Source organism: Felis catus, chromosome C1, assembly GCF_018350175.1.
Source record: "Felis catus isolate Fca126 chromosome C1, F.catus_Fca126_mat1.0, whole genome shotgun sequence".
NCBI classification, from domain to species: Eukaryota; Metazoa; Chordata; class Mammalia; order Carnivora; family Felidae; genus Felis; species Felis catus.
In genome coordinates, this window is record NC_058375.1 from 52,727,545 (window position 1) to 52,751,659 (window position 24,115).

Here is a 24,115-nt window from a genome sequence, read left to right on the forward strand (position 1 = left end):
GTTATTTGGGAGCAGAGAGATTTGAGGTGAATTTTGCTGCTTTTTCTTCTTCACTGTACTGTTTGAGTCTGTAACAAGGCACATGTATATTTCTGTACTTTGAAACACAAAATCTCATTCTGTCTTGGCTTAGAAAGTACATTTACTTATCCACGAGTTACTATATAATCATTTGAAAACTTTGGGTTTTAAAGCGATGGTTAGTATCACATTTCCTTGTAAGCAGCAGACTCCGTGGATGATTGTTTAGCAGTCGTGGGGTCTCAGTAAATGTAAAATTTCATGCCTTGTCTGTCTCCACCATGCCTCTCCTGTTCAGTTTCTCTCTGGTGCTGGGGCACATTGGAGTGGATTGGGGCTGCCTGGAGATGCTCGTTAGCTGTCTGCCCCTCTCATCTGCCTCCTTCACCCTGTGCTCACAGATTCTTACCTGACCCTTGATGAACCGATGAATAACATCACCACGTCCCTGGGGCAGACAGCTGAACTGCACTGCAAAGTCTCTGGCAATCCACCTCCTACCATCCGCTGGTTCAAAAATGATGCACCTGTGGTCCAGGAGCCCCGGAGGATCTCATTTCGGGCAACCAACTATGGCTCTAGACTGCGGATTAGAAATCTTGACACCACAGATACAGGCTACTTCCAGTGCGTGGCAACAAATGGCAAGAAGGTGGTTTCTACCACGGGAGTCTTGTTCGTCAAGTTTGGTAAGCCACCTCCTGCTGGGGATGGCCTTTGGCCATCATTCTCCCTGAGGGTGAGGAGGGAGGGAATGGGAACACACTGAGAATGTCCTATGTGCCTGGCAACCCGAAAGCTGGTACAGATGCATCCATTTTACAAGTAAGTAGGCCAAGACCCAGTAGTTAAGTAGCATGCGCGTGGTTGCCCAGCTGGTAAATAATAGAGCAGGAGTGGAGTCCCGATCTGTCTGATCCCAGAGCCCTGCTCTAAACCACCATGCCAGTGGGAGAGAAGATGGGAAGTTCAACACATGTATGCCCTTTCTCTGTCAAGATGCCATCAAAGACTCCTGCTGTCCCTATCTGTGTGATCCTATAACCACTCAGCCTCCCCCTGCAGACTCCCCACACAGCGTGAGGATGCCTACTCTAGTGACTCATTTGTTAGCACTTGTCTTAGCATTTTCCAGGCCCTGAACTGTGTGGGGTATAGACAGGTTCTCACTGGTGTGTTTTTTTTTCTTCGAGGTGGTTGTGGGGAACTGAAGCAAAATAATAAATCCCAGAAAAATAAATATCACCTCAGGGTGGTTGAGAACTTCAATCTGGAATGGTTTGACTGTACCCACACTCACCCTCCAATAACCTAGACTGACTTTTTTTTTTTTTTTTTTTTTTTTTTTTTTTTTTTTTTTTTTGCTTTCCTTTCCTTTCTCCAGGCCCCCCTCCCACTGCAAGTCCGGGATCCTCGTAAGTACATTTATCTCCCTTCTTGTCACTTCGAAGTGTTTCTCCAAAGGTTTTTAGGGCAGAGGCAAAGTTGTCCTCTTCTTGGGCCAAAACACTGTTCCAGATTTCATTCCATTTTGCCCTACCCTCATTCCATTTTGCTTTTTCTCTGATATGAAGATTCACAAGAGACCAGCACCGGCAGTAACCTCAAGTGTGGTCATGTTGGTTGTGAACATGTTGATGAAAGCAAATATCTGCTTACATTTTCTATTTTAAAATTAATCTAACATTTAGTTGCCACAGTGGATTTGGTCAAATCAAACAAAAAACAACACCGTGCTGGCTTAGGTTTTTAGCCTGAAAGGCTCTCTTCTGTGTATCTGGTAGTGTTGCATTCCTGATGCGCTAGTTATCCAACAGGCCAACAGTTGGGTGATCACCTTATTTTTATTGCCTTAAAAGAACCCAGAGACAGAAATTCTGACTCACATAGGGGAAGAAAGCCCTGTGCCGGGTTTGAGAGTTACACACAAGTTCGATTCATTTTGAGTCCTTTGTTACTGGAATCTAAAGATCTCATTTCTTAAACTGATGCTATTCTTGATGCGCTCGATCTTTCCCCTGGCTATGGTGTTCTATTCTTTCACTATAGGAGCATCCACTTGGGGCATTTTTCTTTATATTTTTATTTAGGTGGAGAGAGCCATTTATTAAAAACCCTTGCTCTGCAAGAAAATATCTTCTTCCGAAGATACGCTTCCGAAGTAAAATTTGTTGGGGCTCTACCACGAGAGCATCAGAATGTCTGACCTAGACTACACCCACAGCAAATATAACAGCCACTTAATTTGCTCTAATCCCCTCTGTGCCACTTAATTACAGTGTGGGATATTTTAATATATTTGTGTGTGCCTGGAGGCCCAGTGGCCCACAATCCCATTAATAAAACAGGTAATGGGTAAAAATAAACATTGGCCCTCAGCCACACTGTTCTGTTATTTCATCAGCCAATTAAAGGCAACTGTAAAAGAGCCTTTAAAATCACCCAAGTGCTAATTGCATTCTACTCGTCTAGGTAGAAAATATTGATTGATCTTAAAACAGGTCTGCAGTTTTGGTTGCTCTGCTTTGCATTCTTGAACTTATCTTTTTTTTTTTTTTTTTAATCTCACTATTGGTTGATATGTGGAATCCTTTTGAAGTCTTATTTAAACTGAGATTAAAACTTTTGTTACTTGCTGTAAAAATGCTTCCCACCCTGGTGCCTTATTTGTTCCTATTAATCTGTGCTTCAAATGTGGCAGATAATCTGCATCCAAGTTTGATGAATGCAGTTCACTAATCTGCCTTTACTATGAAGCACTGAGCAATTGACGTCCTACCTGTTGTATTTGCATCAGAGAATTACTTTTTTATTATCAAAATTATTTTTAAACATGTATATGTCCTTACTTCTTGAAGTTTTCATTCTTCCTTTGTTACCATCTTTCTGATGAGCCCAGTCTGAGTCTCTCATGGTTTTCAATTTTATACAAAGATAGTGTACCGCTTTCATGAGCTGATATCTATGGAGAAGATATTGATGTCCTTAACGATGCTCAGCCACAGCTAAAAGTATCCTTTGATGTCAGGCCCCCCTGTTTCATGTTAGCTGTCTGATTATCCATCAGATTAGTAGCAGGAGCATGAAATGTACAGTTGCCATGTTAGCTTGGAGGGAGCTACAGTAAAATACAATCGAAGTTGGAAATCCCATGGGGCCTTTTGCAGGACAGTCTACATACTTGTTTTGGCATTGCCAGTTGGCATTTTGATGGACTTTTTTCTCTTTCTGTTAGAAACTGGTGACATATCCTACTTTTTTTCTCTTTTCACTGCTGCCACCACTGAACCCTATTTCTAAGAGTTCTTCTGTAACCGAGATAGAATGCTAGCTTCCTTCCCTATCCTTATAGCCCCCAACAAGCAGGCAGATCTCACTACAAGAGGTCAGGTAGAATGTAACAAAATGATAGCCATGGTGACTATCACAGCTTTGAGGGTTGCTCTGAAAGTCTTTTGTCAAACTGCACAATACTTTTTCCAAGGTAGGAGTGAAATGTAGCTGAAACATTGCTCTGTTTACTTGAAGGTGGTGCAGCAGAGTGACTGCAAAGTACAATACAAGTCCACGACATAGCGAAATGTTTGGGGTGAATGAATCCTGGTGAGAGCCAAGTGCCATTTGAGACCACAAAGCTACACAATCTCCAGTGGAGGACTTGGAGGGTCCTTGAGATAATGGTCTAGGAAGGCAAAGGTGGTGAGACACTTGTCACTCCTTCTAGAGACTACATCAGGTTTCCACATGAAGCTTATGGAATGGCATTTTACTATGTAGTAGGAGCAAGCCTGAGACGTTAGTTTGGCTTCTGTTCTTAGCTTCAGGCTTTATTTCTTCTGTCATTGCTGGGTCCTGGCCCACCCTTAACAATTATAGGGCCCAGGGCATGAGTACAAGTGGAGGCCCACATACCACACGTCTAAATATTTAGAAGTTATAAATCAAGCTAGCAAACTGTTAAATGAAATATGTTCTGTCCTCCCACATTGACAAATATACCTTCATAATGACAAAATCAAAAAATACTTATAAAGTTATGGTTTGTGTATGACTACAAGCCAAGAACTATCAAAAATGACTACTTTCATCATTATTATGCTTGTCTGGGTGTTTTGTTCATGGCCAGAGATATTATATATGATTCATAGATTGTTATATATTAGTTCCATTATTTTTTTATTGCCTTCATTTCAGCAAAATGACTGCTTTTGTCATTTTACACAGACTTTTACACGAGATTTTAGCATGCATTCTTTTGACAACAATGCCAAGTTAGACAAAAACTTTCTTCAGTTATTGTAATATTTAGTTTTTTAAAACTAATTTTAATTTGAAGAAATTGTACTCCCTGAGCCAGTAGCAGCTGTAATTATTAATTAAATTCCTAAAGCAATAGTTCAATTTGCTAAGAATTATAGCAAATGAACTAAGAACTTTATATAGCATATTCAAACATAGTAATGGGACCATATGATAAAGAATCACATGATATTGCACAATATATAATGAAACATTATAATAATATAATGTAATCATTAACCTATTATATATATTGTATAGGTTGTTATAGTATATATTATCATATATATTACAGATGGTGTCATATGATAAGTAATCACATGATACTACAAAATATTATATCATATTATTATACAATATGTAATTTCATCTGTAAGTCAGCATCATGCTTCATGTTATCCTATATATGCACAAATCTAAGAACAATATAAATTGTTTAATGTGTTAGTTTTCTACAGCTGCTGTAACAAAGAATACTGAATTGGCTTAAACAACAGAAATTTATTGTCTTACAGTTCTAGAGCTTAGAAGTTCTAAATTAAGATGTTGGCAAGGTTAATTTGTTCTGAAGGCTGTGAAGAAAGATTTCTGTCTTCTTCTGGTGACCTACCATAATTCTTTGGCTTGTCAATGCATCATCTCAATTTCTGCCATGATATTTACATGGCATTCTCCCTCTGTGCGCATGTCTCCAAATCCCCCCCCACCTCTTTTTAAAGATTTTATTTTTAAGTAATCTCTATACCCAATGTGGAGCTCGAACTCACAATCCTAAGGTCAAGAGTTACATGCCCTACTGACTGACCCAGCCAGGTGTCCCCAAGTTTCCCCTTTTTATAATGACACCATTTATGACCCACTCCAATGACCTCATTTTAACTTAATTACCCCTGTAAAGACCCTATTTCCAAATAAGGTCACATTTTAAGGTCCTGGGGATTAGGACTTCAACATATGAATTTTGAGGGAACACAGTTCAACTCGTAACACTTAATATTGTGAAATTATTCCCAGCCATGAGACTATAATCTTGCAAATATTATCCTAATTTGTAAGAACTTTCAGAATATAAAGAAAAATAAGAAAATGGATGCTTGGTAATATTGAGAATGATAGTTTCTTGTGCAAGAATCCACTGAGGAAGAATTTGACATGTTGATTAATCTTTTCTCTTCCTGAAGTATTTTTGCCACTGCAGTCCTTCCTGTGCTCCAAGCAGTGCCCATCTCCTCCACTGGTAGTGACTCAACACACAGACTTTCACAGTATACAATCACTGATCACTTAGAACACTGCCCTGTTCTAAGAACCTAGGGCAAGGGATGTAGAGAAATGATCCCTGGGGCAGAACAGTGTTAGTCACAGGGGTGGATGTTTAGGGTTTGGTTACATTATGGCAGCCCCGAATCCCAGATCCCAAGAGGCAGAGGACCCCATATGTATATTAAACTTATTTTTCAGTAGGTCCAGGGAAGGGGCCCTTCTTTAAAACAAAAACAAAAACAAAACAGTTTTACTGAAATATAGTTCACATACCATCAAATTGGCCATTTTAAAGTATAAAACTTAGTGTTTTTAGTATGTTCACAGAGTTTGTATAACCTTCACCACTATCTTATTTCAGAACATTCTCATTATCTCCTAAAGAAACTCCTCTCATCCCCTGATAATCTCCAATCTACTTTATGTCTCTATGAGTTTGCCTATTCTAGATATTTCATGTAAGTAGAGTCATACACTGTTTGTCCTTTTGTGTCTGGCTTCCCTCACTTAGCATGTTTTCAGGATTTACTCATGTTACAGCATACATCAGTACTTCATCCTTTCTATGCCAACTTGACACATAAATCTGACCATCACATTCCGCAACATTATCCTTGACCTCCTTTTTCAAGATTTTTTGGGGGAGCTATTCTGGGGCCTATTGCATTTTCATGTGAATTTTAGAGTTAGCCTGTCAATTTCTGCCTAAAAGCCAGCTAGAGTTTTGATAAGGATTGCAATGAATCTGTAGGTTAATTTGTGTAGTATTGCCATCTAAAAACATTAAATCTTCCAATCCATGAGTTCAGGCTCTTTCCATATGTTAAATTTCTTTCACTGATGTTTTGTACATATCAATATTCAAGACTTGCTCCTCTTCTGTTGAATTTATTTCTAAATATTTTATTATTTCTCATGCTATTAGAAATGGAATTTGTTTTTTTAATTTCGCTTTCAGATTCTTCGTTGCAACTCTATAGAGATAAAACTGATTTTTGTAAATTGATCTTGTATTTTGCACCCATACAGAGCTCATTTATTTGCCCTAATAGTTTTTTTGTGGATTCCTTATGATTTTCTATGTACAAGATCATATCATCTGCAAATAGATATTGTTTCAATTTTTCCTTTTCAATCTATATGATTTTCATTTTTATTTTTCCTGCCTAATTACTGTAGCTAGAAACTTCAGTATAATGTTAAATAGAAGTGGCAAGAATGGACATTCTGGTCTTTTTCTTTATTCTAAGAGGAAAGCTTTTATGATGCTAACTGTGGGTTTTTTGTAAATGTGTTTATCAGATTGAGGACATTTTCTTTTATTCTTTTTTTATATTAAACATAATTTATTGTCAGATTGGTATCCATACAACACCCAGTGCTCATCCCAACAGGTGCTCTCCTCAATGCCCATCACCCACTTTCCCCTCTCCCCGACCTCCATCAACCCTCAGTTTGTTCTCAGTATTTAAGAGTCTCTTATGGTTTGCCTTCCTCCCTCTCTGTAACTTTTTTCCCCCCTTTCCCTCCCCCATGGTCTTCTGTTAAGTTTCTCAAGATCTACATATGAGTGAAAACATATGGTATCTGTCTTTCTCTGCCTGACTTATTTCACTTAGCATAATACCCTCCAGTTCCATCCACGTTGCTACAAATGGCCAGATTTCATTCTTTCTCATTGCCAAGTAGTATTCCATTGTATATATAAACCACATTTCCTTTATTCTTTTATTCTTATTTTGTGGTGTTATTTAAAAAAAATTATTTTTAAAATGTTTATTTATTTTTAAAAGAGAGAGAGACATACAGACAGACAAAATGCGAGCAGGGGAGATACAGAGAGAAAGCCACAGAATCCGAAGCAGGCTCCAGGCTCCTAGCTGTCAGCACGGAGCCTGATGTGGGTCTTGAACCCACAACTATGAGATCATGACCTGAGCCAAAGTCAGACACTTAACTGACTGAGTCACCCAGGTGCCTCAAGTTGTGTGATTTTTTTTATTATGAGAGTGTGTTTGATTTTGCCAGATGCTTTTTCTATGTCTATTGAGATGATCATGTCTTTTTTTAAATTTTTTTTTTAACGCTTATTTATTTTTGAGACAGAGAGAGACAGAGCATGAACGGGGGAGGGGCAGAGAGAGAGGGAGACACAGAATCGGAAACAGGCTCCAGGCTCTGAGCCATCGGCCCAGAGCCCGACACAGGGCTCGAACTCACGGACCGCGAGATCGTGACCTGAGCCGAAGTCGGACGCTTAAACCGACTGAGCCACTCAGGCGCCCCGATCATGTCTTTTTTTAAAACTTTATTATATCAATGTGATCTGTTACATTGATTTTTTTGTTTTATTTTTTAATGTTTGTTTATTTTTGAGAGAGAGAGACAGCATGAGTGGAGGAGGGGCAGAGAGAGAGACACACACACACACAGAAAAAAATATATATACATACATATATATCTTTGTGTATATATATATATATATACATATATATCTTTGTGTATACACACACACACACACACACACACACATATATATATACCACTTTTTCCTTATCCATTTGTCTATCAGTGAGCACTTAGATTGCTTCTGTATCTTGACTATTGTAAATAATGCTACAGGGGGGCGCCTGGGTGGCTCGGTCAGTTAAGCGTCCGACTTCGGCTCAGGTCATGATATCACGGTTTGTGAGTTCGAGCCCCGCTTCGGGCTCTGTGCTGACCGCTCAGAGCCTGGAGCCTGTTTCCGATTCTGTGTCTCCCTCTCTCTCTGCCCCTCCCCTGTTCATGCTCTGTCTCTCTCTGTCTCAAAAATAAATAAACGTTAAAAAAAAAAATAAAAATAAATAATGCTACAGGAAACATAGTGATGCATATATCTTTTAGAATTAGTGTTTTTGTTTTCTTTGGGTAAATATCCAGTAGTGGAATTACTGGATCATATTGTACTTATATTTTTAAGTTTTTGAAGAACCTCTATACCATTTTCTACAGTGGCTACACCAACCTAATATTCTCATCAGCAGTGTACAAGGGTTCCTTTTTCTCCACATCCTCACCGACACTTGTTATTTCTTGTCTCTTTGATATTAGCCATTTTAACAGGTGTGAGGTGATATCTCCTTGTGGTTTTGATTTGCATTTCCCTGATGATAAGTGATGTTAAGCATCTTTCCATGTGTCCCTTGGTCATGTTTGCCTTCTTTAGACAAATGGCCTCCTTCCCATTTTTTAAAAATGTTTATTTATTTATTTTGAGATAGTGTGAGCGGGGGAGGAACAGAGAGAGAATCCCAAGCAGGCTCTGTGCTGTCATTGTGGAGCCCAATCCAGGCTCCATCTCATGACCATGAGATCATGACCTGAGCCAAAATCAAGAAATGGACACTTAGCTGACTAAGCCACCCAGGTCACCTCCCACCGTTTTTAAAAACTAGACTATTTGTGGGGATCTTTTTGTGTTGTCTAAGATCTTTATATATTTTGGATATTAACCCCTAATAGGATATGTCATTTGCATATATCTTCTCCCATTCCATAGGTTGTCTTTTATTTTGTTGACTTCGCTATGCAAAAGTTTTATTTCGATGTAGTCCCAATAGTTTATCTTTGCTTTTGTTTCTCTTGCCTGAGGAGGCATGTCTAGAAAAATGTTGCTATAGCCAATGTCAAAGAAATTCCTGCCTGTGTTCTCTTCTAGAATTTTTATGGTTTCAGGTCTCATATTTAGGTCTTTAATCTGGTTTGAGTTTATTTTTATGTATGGTGTAAGAGAGGGTCCAGTTTCATTCTTTTACATGTAGCTGTCCAATTTTTCCAGCACCATTCCAGCACCATTGAAGAGACTGTCTTTTCCCTATCATATATTCTTGCCTCCTTTGTCATAGATGAATTGATCATGTAAATGTAGGTTTAGTTTTAGGCTCTCTGTTCTGTTCTATTGATCTGTATGTCTATTTTTGTGCCAGTACCATACTGTTTGTAGTATATTTTGAAATCTAGAATTGTGGCACCTCCAGTTTTGTTTTTCTTTATCAAGATTACTTTGGCTTTTGGGGTCTTTTATGTGAAAACTGGACATTTAAAGTAAGACGGCAACTCAAATTAGATCACCTTTCCTCTGATGTTGGCGTGTGCTGTTGTTGCTATTGTTTGTTTAGTGACTTCCCTGGAATAATTCTATTTATCTTCCCTATCATCTGTGGCTACTGAAGTCTTTGCTCAATTGGCTTACTGTCAAAGGAGGACAGAGATTTTCTTAAACCAGTAATTCTCCCACCCTTTGCCGAGGGGCTCTGGGTGTGTTTGAGGCCATGCCTTCAGCACTCCAGTAGTTTTTAACACTGCCTTTGCTTCCATTTCCTGCCAGAGGTGAGACAGTAAGGCTTTCCTGGGCACGCACAAGCCCCTCACATGAACACATCCTTCTATCTCCCCAGAAATATGTCAGAGATTTTCAGAGCCCCCTAGGAACATCTTATTCCTTAAATCTCCCCTTTGAGCTTTTGAGGTTTTTGGCCAGGCTCTTGTTTTTCCCAACTTGTGTTGCTACCCCAGGCAACTATGAGTCTTTTTCAACAAATGTCCTGAAGCTAGGGCTTTTCCTACTGAGAGGTTCTAAATCTAGTCAAATAAAGACAAGCCCTGTAAATAGAACTTTTTCAGCATGCTGCTAGACTGCTCAAATAGTGCCAGTTCTCTGGAGATGGGCTTTTGAGGCCTTCCAACCCCCTCTGCCTCCTCCACTGACTGTTAGGCTGTTGGTTTTCACAGCTGCTGTGGTGGTGGGAGCTGCTGGTTTTCAAGGTTACCACAGAACTCAGGAGAGGGAGATGAGAAGAGAGCAAGTTAAAAATCCACAAAACTCTGTTCTTGCCAAATCTCAGCCTTTTCCCCCTTGTTGCAAGCCTTTGGCTAATTTTCAAAGTTCTTAAAATGTTGATTTTCACAACTTTTTGCCGGTGTTCTCATTGCTTTTAGAATCCATTCCATATTGCCTGCTTGTCTCTCATCCATGTCTAAGGACAGTACTGGGTGGGTGCTGTCTTGGGAGGCCTCTGAGGCCCAAGGACACTGCTCCACATGACAGCCTCCCTTCGTTGACCCTTTTCCTCAAAACAAGACAATGTCCTGGGATTCTTTACAAACATTACCTCCCTGTTCCAGAACAGCTCTCCAGGGAAGATGTTTTGATCCCCATATTATCAAAAATGTTCCACAAACACTAAATAGCTTTAATTGGACCTAGTTCGTATCTAATTTCTTCAATTTTAATATTACAGGCTCCTTAAATTGAGTGAGGCCTGGGGAACACCAATATCATATTTTTTTATATTTTTCATGGTTGCTTTAGGTCTTCTCCTGGTATATAACTTGAGCTTTTTGACAGGCAAACGGATCCAATCCAACAAACACTAAGCATTGATTCAGTTTAACAATTATTTATTAATTGCCTATAAAGTGCCAGGCTCTGAGCCATCCTCTGTAGAAACTACGAAGACTGCACTTTGCCCTCAAGCTACTTACCCAGTATGCTGGGGCCAAACAAATGAGCCTTCCCCAGCACCAGCAAGTGCAGTGGTACAGCTCCTCTGGAAAACAGTGCATCTATGAGACGGTGATCACAGTTTCCATCTCATAATATAGTCATTAGCAGTAATGAGCAATGAATATGGAGCACATGAAACCTAGTAGAATTCAGTTAGTGTTCCTCAAGTGAATGAGATATTTATTGACTGACTGATTCTACTGTTTCACATATGGGGCCTAGTATATAAAGTTCAATGAATTTAAGTTGTATTTCTTTCTTTCCTTTCATCCTTTGAGACATCCTGCAGAATCAGCCTATAAAAGGGGCATGGTATAGGGACTCCTGGGTGACTCAGTCAGTTAAGCGTCTGACTCTCGATTTCGGCTCAGGTCATGATCTCACAGATCCATGAGACTGATCCCAGTGTCAGGCTCTGTGCTAACCTTGTGGAGCCTGCTTGGGATTCTCTCCCCTCTCCCATTCCCCTGTTCCTGTGCTTGCTCTCTCTCTCTCTCTCTCATAATAAATAAATAAACATTTTTTAAAGAGGGAGGCATGATAAAAAAAAAAGGTATCTATCTCATAGCACTGTTACAAAGAATAAATGAAATAATAAGATAATGCATGTAAAGTAGTAGCTAGCACTGTGCCTGGCACATATTAGGAGCTTAATAATATGTATTGACTGACATCACCATCCTTATTGTTGCTGTTTTTTTAATTGAAGTATAATTGACCCATCATTGCTGTTTGAGCTAAGAAGCTATGCCTTCTTTCTAGGCAGAGCCCTTCTAGACAACATTCCCTGCTGTGAACCCCAACAAGAGACCTCAAAGCCTTTATTTCCTTTTTTCTTTTATTGACCTTTGGCTAAAGTCCCTTTTTGCAGAAAGACAAAGTGACCAGCTTTTGATGAATTCTTTCCTTCTCTTATCTGCTTCCAAGTCTCAGCCATAGTGAAGAAGTGTTACAGGGCACTGGCCCAGACCAGGAAGCGATAATGTAATTTTCAACTCAAGATAAACTCAAGGATAACTTTCAACGCAGCTACTCGGGCAGTCCAAGGACAGAGGTGCCTTGTGGAGGGGAAACCAGGAAGTCACTCAGCAGCTGTCCCAGGACACGGAGGGCCATCACTTCAGTGAAGTAACTGATCTCCGTCTCTTCCTCAAACTGCCTGAGACTCAGCGCTCTGCAGAGAAGGGGCAGATGGAGGGAATGTGGAGAGATTAGATAAGAAGGATTTCCCAATCCCAGTGGGGGATAGATCCAAAAGTACAGAAGGTTGAGAAGCCAAACTCTCATATCCCAATCCACCCTCATCACTCAACAATTTCCGCTGTATGAATGGGGTGTGGAAAGCTTCCAGTTAAAACGATACTTGTGAATATTGGCAAAGTGTATCTTTGTGTGCAAGGGCACATTTAAAGAGAGGAGAGGAAAGATAAGTCCTCGCTTTCTAGGAACACACATTCTGAAAGTGTGTCTACCAGGCCATGAGCCTTCTCAGTCTACGCGTTAGTCATGAATGCATCTCCACACCTCGCCCAGCACCTAGCACATAGCAGATGCTCTGCAAATTGTGTTAAATTGGACACTGAGAGTCTGTGTCCTGAAATCTTTTCTCTACATATGACAAGGTTTTATTCATTTACTCAACTCATTTTTTTAAATGTTTGTTTATTTATTTTGAGAGAGAGAGAGAGAGAGAGAATCCCAAACAGGGCTTGGGGCTTGACACAGGACTCGAACCCACAAACCCACAAACTGTGAGATCATGACCTGAGCCAAAACCAACTGAGATGGACGCTTAACAAACTGAGCCACCCAGGTGCCTCTGATTCAACATATTTTTATCAAGTGCCTTGTGTGTTCTAGGTCTCTGGATTTTAGAAGCTTTTTTTCAAATCATGTGAGTACCAGGGAGCAAAACCAATCTAAAAGTCCTCATTCTATATCATTTACCCATCCCCTTCCTGTGTTTATGAGTTTTAATATTAGTTCCTGCTGTAAGTTACAGAGCAAGTACTTTTCAAGAAATGGAGAAAAATCTCTGCCTCAACTCTGGCTGTGGGTGAACAGAAAGCCCCAGAGGAATCAGAGTGTGATTCATTTCTCTTAGAAAGCTCTGAGTGTACAAGTCAGTAGTGAACCTGTATTCACAAATCACACATGTAAACAAGTGGTCCCTATTTTCCCATCAGCCTCCAGGGCCTGCCAGTCAGAATCAAATTACAATGTGTATATAAATCACATGGGGATGTTGTTAAAATGCAGATTCTAAAGGTATAGGTCTGGGGTGAGGCCTGACATTCTGCATTTCTAACACTTTCCCGGTAGGTGCTGGTTCTGCTGGTCCACATATGTTGAGAAACCAGGGTCTAGAGAAAAAGTACCTATCTGGGTTCTAGTCCTTTCTGTGTCATTCACTAGCCAGTGACCCTGGACATACTGCTTACCTTTTGGGGGGCCTCAGTTTTTTTTCTTTGCAAACTGAAGAGCTTGAGTTCAATGTCATCTAAGAGTCCTTCTAACTCTAAACTTTATGACGGATTGTCACTCAATTTGCTCATTCCTTTATTATAGTTAAGACCTCTTAAAGTTCTGAATTTCATGCAATTTACCCTTGGGTTCTTTTTCTCTGCTCTGAAGTGTTAATAGTCCTCTTTAATCTATTGTTGTGCTTGCATGTTGCCCATTCTAAGCATGACATTATATAGTGGGATCAGTCCGTGAGAAAGATTTTACATCAGTCCGTGAGAAAGAATTCTCATGTGGAACCCCCCCCCTCCCCGCATCCCCATCCCTCTCACCAGCACAAAATTATGAACTGGTGTGGTATCTGCCCTCCTGGGTAAAGGGGAAGTAGCTGTCTGTGAGCTGAGTGCCTCTGTTTGAAGTTAAGCAATGGGATCACAGCAGGAGGCGTTGTGATGTGGTGATGGAGACAGCCTTCTGATGTCTTCACATGGGTGTTTTGAAAGCACTGATCTGATGACATTGATGCCTGACTGGCAGACTCCAAAGCCTGATGGGAAAATAAGGACATGTGTGCATATGTGACTTCTGAATACAGGTTCATTTGTACACTCATAGGACTTTCTAAAAGGAACGACCAGATTGTATAACAAACACAATAAATGACATGTTATGAATAATCTTGACTAGGCTAAAAGTTGATGATGCTACTCAAAAGATCGGCAACAGATAGAAGCCACAGCTCTGCCTAGACTCAAGGGACAAAGAGAAGAAGTGGTTTTACCAGAGGCCAAGAGTAGGGTCATCTGTGGAGGTTGGCATGATGGCAAGCCCATTTTGTGGGCACAGGAGCCACGAGAAGCTCTTCCTACTGATCACCCTAGGCAGAAAGCAGGTGAGGGGAAACAACTTCCTTTCTCTCTTTGTCTCCACTTCCAAAATACCAGCCAATGCCTTCCATGAGGGGAACTCTACATGACGCTACCTGACATGGGAAGCCTGAGAACTGAGCCTGCAGAAGTCACCTCTCTTGTGGATCCTGAGCAGAACAGAGAAAGGGCTAGGAATGAATCTTAGGGCAAATAGGTCCAGCACTAGTGTCAATACCCCAGATTGATTTCTATGCCACTGGACAGCTGGGGTGGAGGCCAGCTACACGGATACTGTGAGTTGAAAATAGCGTATTCAACGCTGCTGTTCTTGCTTAGTCTTCAGGTAGGACCATCCAGTGGACAATTGGGTTGTGGAACTGAGATCTAGGACAGAGGTCAGGACTAAAGGGGTGGACATGATGGCCATTTTGCCTAAGTGAATTTGAAGAGGGTGAAAGCCAAGAGAGGTTATAAAAAGGGACAAGAATGGGGTGCCTGGGTGGCTCAGTCGGTTAAGCGGCCGACTTCAGCTCAGGTCATGATCTCGCGGTCCGTGAGTTCGAGCCCTGCGTCGGGCTCTGTGCTGACAGCTCAGAGCCTGAAGCCTGTTTCAGATTCTGTGTCTCCCTCTCTCTGGCCCTCCCCCGTTCATGCTCTGTCTCTCTCTGTCTCAAAAATAAATAAATGTTAAAAAAAATTAAAAAAAAAAGGGACAAGAATAAGATCCCTTACATTCGTACGACTATTTATAATTTTCAGACCTTTTTTTTAATGTTTTTTGATCTTACAGCATCCAGTAGTTTTGACAAGGTAGCCTGGTGTTTTACTTTCCTGTCCAGAAATATGGAAAAATTGGTAAATGATTATCCCTGTGCTCTTTCTTATCATTACAAGTTTTTTTAATTGTGTAGAGGGGTGCTCTGAGTCTAGACCTCAATATTTATGAACTCCTGGGGGCTAAAAACAAAGACAGAAAACTTGTAGAAATTTGCTTCTTGGAACTCTAAAGACAGAATTTGTTAAGTGGTAGGAGTGCCTGGGTGGCTCAGTTAAGCATCCAACTCTTGATTTTGGCTCAGGTCATGGTTTATGAGATGGAGCCCCACGTTGGGTTCTGAGCTGACAGCGCAGAGCCTGCTTGGGTTCTCTCTCTCCGTCTCAAAATAAATAAGCAAATAAACATTTTTTTTTAAAAAAAGAATTTTTGGGGGGTGCCTGGGTGGCTCAGTTGGTTAAGCATCCGACTTCAGCTCAGGTCATGATCTCGTGGTTTGTGGGTTCGAGCCCCACGTCGGGCTCTGTGCTGACAGCTCAGAGCCTGGAGCCTGCTTCGGATTCTGTGTCTCTGTCTCTCTCTGCCCCTCCCCAATTTGTGCTCTGTCTCTCTCTGTCAAAAATAAATAAAACGTAAAAAAAAATTAAATTAAAAAAATAAAAATAAATAAAAAAGAATTTTTTTAAGTGCTAAACACTAAGTGCTATTCTGTGCCAGACATCTTTATAAAACCTTGCACAGGATGAACTCACTGAATCCTTTGAGGTGGGCACTATTAATTTCCCATTGTACAGATTGAGTAAGTCACTATCTTAGTTTGGGCTGCGGTGAGACTGGGTGGCTTATCAACAACAGAAATCTATTTTTCACTGTTCTGGAGGCTGGAAGTTTGTGATCTGGGTGCCAGCATTTTTAGGTTTTAGACCATCTTGCTGTATGCTTACATGGCCAAATAAAGGAGCTGTCTGGGTTTCTTTTATAAGGGCGTTAATCTCATTTCTGAGGGCTTTACCCTCATGGCCTAATTAACTCTCAAAAACCCCACCTCCTAATACTATCACTTTGGGGGTTAGTCTTCAACATAAACATTCAATCAATGTACTCACTTAAGGAGACTCATCTAGCAGAGGATGAAACCTTAATTTGGGCCCAGGCAGGTAGACTCCAGGAGTCAGGCTTTAGCCTCACCTGGGGAGGCAATCAATTGATGAACTCTTACATGAATTACACATGACCTACATTATGTGTCTTATTGCTAAAGGGACTCACATAACTCAAACAGTTTATCCTCATGGAGCAGTTCTATTACAGGCAAGGAACATAGCACAGCAATGGTAAGAGGGAGATCTGCAATGCAGGGGACCTGGAGATCTCAGGTGCAAGCTTTGTCCTCCTACAACTGGGTTGCACAGGACATCCTTTGTCTGCAGGTCAACCAGTCAGGTTGTAGTGGAGGTCTCACAGTGAGCTGGCCACATAGAGACAGTCTACAAAGTGACAAGCCTCAACCGTCAAAACCCCAAGACTCCACTGACCCTAGGTACAAATCAGAAATCCCACTATTATTACTAAATAATGCTAACAAGCTGATACATTCTGACCTAAGTCATGAACTCATGGAACATCATTTATCTTTTGTAAATACATTCCATAGTGATTGCCAATGGTTGGTGGCTCTTCAGATTAGTCTAGGGTCAACTTAAGTCAGCTGAGATAAACCCATGCTTTTCAACCCTCTTGCCCTTGCTTAGTGTGTAAGTCAGGAACCTACTCCTAGAACTTGGATAATGAAGTAACCCAAATACAAATGATTGCCATTGGGATGTGAAGTGTTCTATACATAATGGAAAAGCTATCATGGATCTGTCATTACAAACATCTGTTACTTCAGCAGATGGCCTAATATTTTTGTGACTGGTCATGAGATCATGATCTCACAGTTCATGGAATCAAGCCCTGTGCTGGGCTCTGTGCTGACAGCACAGAGTCTGCTTAGGATTCTCTCCCTCCCTCTGCCCCTCCCCTGCTCATATTCTCTCTCTCTCTCTCTCTCTCTCTCTCTCTCTCTCTCTCTCACTCTCTCAAAATAAATAAATAAACTTTAAAAACAAAGAGAATATGGTAAGTGCTGTAATATTCACCTGTGTCTCTAGAACAATGTTGCAAATTAGAAACAATGCAAATCATGTAAGTAATTTTAAAGTTACTAGCCACATGAAAAAAAAGTTACTATATGTTAACTAACTGGAATTTAAATAAAAACTTGAAACCATACAAAAAAAGTAAAAAAAAAGTGAAATTCATTTTAATCATATTTTTGACTCAACTACATTCAAAATACTGTAATTTCAACATGAAATCAGTATAAAAGATATTAATGAGCTATATTTTTTTAAAAGTCTTCAAAATCTAGTATGTATGTTATATTTATAGCAATCTTAATTTAGGTAATAAATTTTCATTAGAAATACTTGATCTGTACTTAGGTTTTATAAAATGAACAATTAAGACCATAGATTCACATTCCCAAATTGTTCCAAATATACTCAAAGTTTTCCAATAACCAAATCAAATACCAAAAAAAAAAAAATTTTTTTTCTTTAACATTCATTCACATCCATATTCCAAAACTGGTTCATTTTTTTTTTCAGAAGAATTGATTTGACTTTGCACGAGAATATCAGTTTTTAAACTGTGTTTACTCATGTTAGATAAATTTACTAAATCTTATATTAACTCAGTATTATATTGAATTCAAAGGTGTATTGCATGAATTGAAAAGAAATACTAAATTTACCAATACCAACAAAGCATTCTTCAAATTTTTCCTGTAGTCTTTGCAATTTACAAAACTCTTCTAGTTATGGTTAAAATCTCCTGCCTATCATTTCATGCTAAGTGTGTAAAAGCTTTGATTGTTGGTTTGTATTATGAAACGTCTCAGTTACAACATACATTCTCATACCTGTCTAGTTAGGTTACAATAAGCTTTTCCTTTCCTTGGAGCTGCAAGTTTAGTTGTTTATATCCAGTGTGGTATCAGTGGGAAAATGTAAATCATGTTGCCATTTTTTGTCTTTGATTATTGAGTAGTTGGCAAGCATCCCTTCAGTTTCAAAGAAAATCTTGAATTGGAGTTAACAGCAAAGTAAATCTTTGTAAGACTCTTCCACAATTTAATCAACAAGTACTGGAAAAGAACACACGATCATTAAATTCATTGCCTTTGATTCCTTTCAACATTTCTATAAACTGGCAATGATTCCATTTGCATGCATATATGAAACAATTTCAACAACTGTATCCATGATGCTTTTCATAGAGTCAGCTTCAGAAAACTGAGCACAGATATTTTCAGTATGTATCATACAGTAGAAAAAAGCAATAAAGAAACCATCAGTTTCATTTTAAGATTACCACTAAGTCTAGATTTTTGACGTAACAGCTGAAGTACCATCATGATAGAAACTAATTTTTTTATGTCTAACTGAAATTCTTTGACAGCTATGAAAGATTAAAACAAAACAAAACAAAAAGACCCACCCACTTTAGGAGTTCAATTTCATAGGCTGCAAATTGACATTTCTTTGTGAATTTAGAAGTCATTTAATGGGGCGCCTGGGTGGCGCAGTCGGTTAAGCGTCCGACTTCAGCCAGGTCACGATCTCCCGGTCCGGGAGTTCCAGCCCCGCGTCGGGCTCTGGGCTGATGATGGCTCAGAGCCTGGAGCCTGTTTCCGATTCTGTGTCTCCCTCTCTCTCTGCCCCTCCCCCGTTCATGCTCTGTCTCTCTCTGTCCCAAAAATAAATAAACGTTGAAAAAAAAAATTTAGAAGTCATTTAAGGTAAAAGGTACCTGAAATATTAATTGGCCAATTTCTCTTTTATCTCTTGACTCATCTAAATTAAAAGAAAGAAGTTTTCAAATTATGAATCAATTGATCTTTGATTTTATTAGAAAGGTTTTACATTCTCTAGGCTATCCATAACTAAAATAATAATTTTTTCCTCATCTTTCCATCTAAAAGTGGTTTTATACCTGGCCAAAGTTACAAGTTCAGATTCTGTTAAAATCGTGTAAGGGGTGCTTGGATTGGCTCAGTCAGTTAAGCATCTGACTTTGGCTTAGGTCATGATCTTGAGGTTTGTGAATTTGAGCCCCACATCAGGCTCTGTGATGACTCAGAGCCTGGAGCCTACTTCAGATTCTGTGTGTCCCTCTCTCTCTGCCCCTCCCTTGCTCTCTCTCTCTCTCTCTCTCTCTCTCAAATAAATAAACATTTTTAAAAAATTTTTAAATTGTGTAAAACAAATTTTGTTAGGACATTTCATTCTGATTTTAGATGACTAATTTCATTGATTCCTTTTGACTGTTGAAAGGGACCCTTTTAAAAATCAAAATAACTGTATATTATTTGCTGAAAATGCCACCTTAATGTTGTCTATTTTATTATCTTTAATTTTTTTTAATACAACAAACAACTTTATTTGGCTGTACTCAATTGACATTCATTGTGCACTTTGCAGCATATCTTATTCCAGCCTCTTTTTCCCATTACTGTTCTGGTCATAGTCCAGTCCAATCTCCACTCAGTTCTGCATCAGTAATATTACCTGAAGTAATGATGTGTTCATTTTAATCTTAAAGTTTTCCATACTTTTCTTAAACTAAGAAAATGAATTAACTATATTATAATGAAAACAATAGTATTTCAATTTAATCAGCGACTATGATTTACATAGGTTTTTACCATAATTTATGCTGTCTGCACAAAACATTCAAATTAGCACATTACAACGTTACAGGGTGTATAGAAAAAAAATCATTTGAACTGATTCAGTCTGCTTATACCTTCAGGATTTGTGATATATTAATATGTAATTTTGGAAACAGTACAGTCAATATATGCAGTATCGTAAAAGAATAAAATCTTATGTGATGCAGCAATTCAAGTAAAATGAAGTCATACAGCTTCAGTTTTCAATTCCATTTAAACTAATTAGAATTAAATAAAATTTAAAATGTCATTTTCTCAGTTACAGTAGCCGCATTTCAGCTGTTCAACCGTCACACCTGTTTAGTGGCTGCCGAACAGGACAGCACAGCCCCAGAATCTAGACAGATCATAAAGCAGCAACCATCTGTGTATCCTGTCCACTCTTTGTTCCCAGTGCATAGCAGAGCACAGTAGGAGCTGAAGAACAATTTGTTCCGTTAAAATGAAATCACGGGTTTAGCACAGTGACTGGCATTTAGTAGACATTTGTTGAAGTCCTGATGGAATGAAGGAGGTGCCATGTGGTCGTTCATTCATCAGTGACTCAGTCCTCAGGCAGCCATGGCCCCTTGGTGAGCCCACTCCCCCTCACGACCACTTTCTCTGGTGAAAGGCAATGCATGCATGGCACTGTGGTGTCATTCTAAACAGTCCTGAAGGCTCTATCCCCCTAGGGTTTTTCAGGCTATGTCACTGAATTCAGGGCAAAAAAAAAACCCCAAGAAGTCCGGATTACTAACCCTAGAAAAGCACTCCGATGGTGTGAGCACAAGGAGATTTGATGTCTGGGGGCAAAAGGAGAAGGATTCTCTTAAAATGGATGGGGTTCTGGCTTTGGGATTGGGAGGAAGTGTGAGCGCATCTTCTAGCAAAGAGCTCCACACGGATCCCCGCCATGGCCTCCCTCCCTTCTGTTAAGAGAGACTCTCCTTGACAAGAACACTACAGAACTCAGACTTCAGAATATTATTTGTTTGAATCATTTTTCTGCTTGGGGCTAAAAATAGAAATTCAAAAAGCAGGAGTGGTTAGTTGGACAGGATTTCAAAGCTGCATTCAGCAGGCTACATTTCCTCTTGGATTAAAAATATGTATGTGTGTGTGATTGTTTGGGGGAGTCATCCTGATGAAAAAGGAAGGGTAAATTGCAAAGAGATACACCACCAAGTTGCAAAGTGAAATGCTATTCTTTTAGATTAGGGTTAATTTTGAAACAGTCCACCATGCCAGTAGGCACACCCTACAGAGGGTCAGGACAAGGGGAGGAGGCAGCATGGCCCCCATGTCTGCCACTGGCACAGCAGAGGGGCCAGGGGTCCACCGCTTTGAGAGGTTGCCTGCCTCAGCCTCCAAATGGCTGTGGGTACCTGCCTCGCCTGGGAAATCTTCCTTGCTTTGTTTTTGTTGCTGCTAGTACTGTGGTAAAAGTAGACATAAAATTTACCACTCAAACTATTTTAAAGTACACGGTTCAGTGGCACTTAGTACATTCACAGTGTTGTGCAACCATCACCACAATGCAGTTGGAGAACATTTTCATCATTCCAAAAGGAAACCCTGTGCCCAGTAAGCAGTCACTCCTCATTTCTCCCTGCTGCCCCCCTGCCCTTGGCAACCACTAATCTGCTTTCTGTCTCTATCGATTTACCACTTCTGGACATTTTATATCAATGGAACCATGCAGTATGTGGCCTTTTGTGTCTGGCTTTTTTCATTTCGCACAATGTTTTCAAGGTGTGGTAGTATGCATCTTTCTTGTGTTTTGATGAACTTGAGTTACTTTCTGGCATAGTAACAAGAGGTCTGGCATAGGAGCCTTGCAGACCTGGGTGGGAATCCTGGCCCTGCCTTTGAGCTTCAGTTTCTTGAGCTACACAATGAGAATGTCCTGAGATGGATATCTCAGGAGTCCTTGAGAAGGTTCATTTGCTAACATTGAACTATTATTTATTTTCTAATTCAATAAAGATGAGTTGAGCAATCACTGTGTACCAAGCCAAGGCTTCAGGGCTACACTGGTGAACACCACTGGGCAAGTTCGTGGTCCTCATTGGTTCTAGTGGGAGAAATACACAATAAACACACAAACAGATAAATAAGAAGAAGACTGGGTGTGGTGTAATTGGGTATAAAGAAGGGACTGCTTTCACAGCTTGGTGAGTAAAAGTTTTCCACCCAAGGAGCTGATATTTGAGCCAATATCTAGGGAACGGACTGAGCCAGCCTTGTTAAGAGCTAAGGGAAGACTGTTACAGGCAAAAGAACAGCAAGAGCAAAAACCCTGGGGTAGGAAAGGCTTTGGCACAATTGTGGAATGGAAAGGAGGCCAATGTGGATGAAAATGGGTGATGATGGGTGGGAGGTGTGACATGAGTTTGGAAAGGTAAGCAGGAGCCAAACCGTGCAGTGCTGTGCAGACTGCATTCCAAGAGTGATAGAAGCCATGGAGGGTTTTAGCTAAAAGAGTGACATGTTGTAACTTATAATCAGAAGAGCACTCTGGCAGCTGCGTGGAGAATGAAGCAGGTATAGAGGCTGGAGGACTAGTGGAAGGAGGCTCTTGTACTAGTTCATACATAGAAAAAGGTGGCTAGGGTGGGCTAGGAGAGTTATAAAGAAGTGAGAAGTTTTGGGATGGCCTGGAGAGGAGGCAAGTGTGAAGATTATGTTAAATAAATAAAAGTAAACGGGATAAATGAAATCAAATGAGAAAATGCATGCAAAATGCCTAACAGAGCTTAAGACAGAGCTAATATTTAACTCACATCCCATTCCCCACCCCACCTACACACCCCCATGCACACACTCACAAACCTTTGAGGCTCTTTGAGGAAGCATATTTTGGGTTCCCTCTTCATTGGAACTTCTCCAGCATCAGGGATGAGTGGGAACTACAGAAAGAGGGACATGGGTATGTCTCTGATTTTCGTGGGATAAAGAGAGAATAAATCTACCACTCTCTAGTCACCTGGAATGGTTGGCCTCTTAGAGCAGCCTTGGCCTTCAGCAGGTGATGGAGAAGTGGAGTTCTGTGGGATGAAGCCATTGGCCATGTTCTAAGAGAAGAGGGAATAGCCAATAAGGAAGGTGTTCTCTCCCCTTTTAGCTGCCAGAGGCTACCTGAAGGGAATTTTCTTCCTCTGCTCTTTTGACACATTTGTGCTTCCCCATTTCACACTCTGTTGTGGTCTGTGGTTTGACATTCTGAGCAGAACCACTCATCTTTGTGTCCTCTACCCCTGGCACAAAGTGGGCACTTAATTAATATCCAAATATTCAATGAGTAGGTAATGGAGCACACTATTGCTGCCTGGTTTAGAGCTGAGAGCTTCTGGGGTTGCAGAAGAATCAGTGAGGTTTTCTCTTCTGTAAAAATGTGGGCAATAATAGCATCCACTCAGAGGATTGTGAAGATTAAGTGTGATAATGTGTGTAATTCACTTAGCACAGTGCCTGACACATAACGAGCCTCAATGGAAGTTTGCTATCATTCCTCTTATGAGGGGTCTGCTTTCTGTGGCTTCTTCTTTCAGAGTTGTTGTACATAAGTGGCCTGCAGAGACTCCTTTTGGAGCCCTGGATTAAGAGGGGTATGTGGGCCAATGTCCAAGAAAGAAGGGTGCTGGTGCAGGAAACTGAATAAGCTCTCCCAGTTCTCACTGTCACTGGGGACTTGAAAGTGGAATTAATAAAGTGCCTTAAGTTTACCGCCAGTTCCTTTACAGCCTGATTTCCTGCATATTGGGTCCTAGATGAGACATAAGGGATTGCAAATGCAAATGGAAAGTGGGATATCGTTAGCTGGGGCCAATATAAATATGTTTGTGGGGGAGGACAGAACAAAGGCCTAAAGGCTTGATGTTGACAGAAACCATGTTATTGTTTAATATATGACTTCATCCTAGTAAAAACGATAGTTCCCCCGGGCCTGCCAGGGAATGGGAGAGATGTGTTATCTGTACCTACACATGCCAGCAACCTGGGGAGGGGGCAGCCTGCATGTGACCCTGACCCAGCCCCCACCCCAGTACCCTCCTGGTGTGTCTGAGGGAGGAGGGGCTTAGCAAATGGTGTCCACCTTGGAGTCAGAAATCTGGATC

General features: G+C 40.4%; 1 protein-coding gene across 2 annotated transcripts in view; it reads left to right on the forward strand.

Annotated features, from left to right (window-relative positions):
• ROR1 (receptor tyrosine kinase like orphan receptor 1) overlaps positions 1-24,115 on the forward strand; it is a 398,988-nt gene that overhangs the window by 268,577 nt on the left and 106,296 nt on the right. For both annotated transcript variants that reach the window (XM_023257832.2, XM_045035962.1), the window contains 2 exons: positions 423-710; positions 1,406-1,436. In XM_023257832.2, coding sequence (XP_023113600.1) covers positions 423-710; positions 1,406-1,436 — 319 coding nt within the window. The remainder of the gene's footprint in view (positions 1-422; positions 711-1,405; positions 1,437-24,115) is intronic.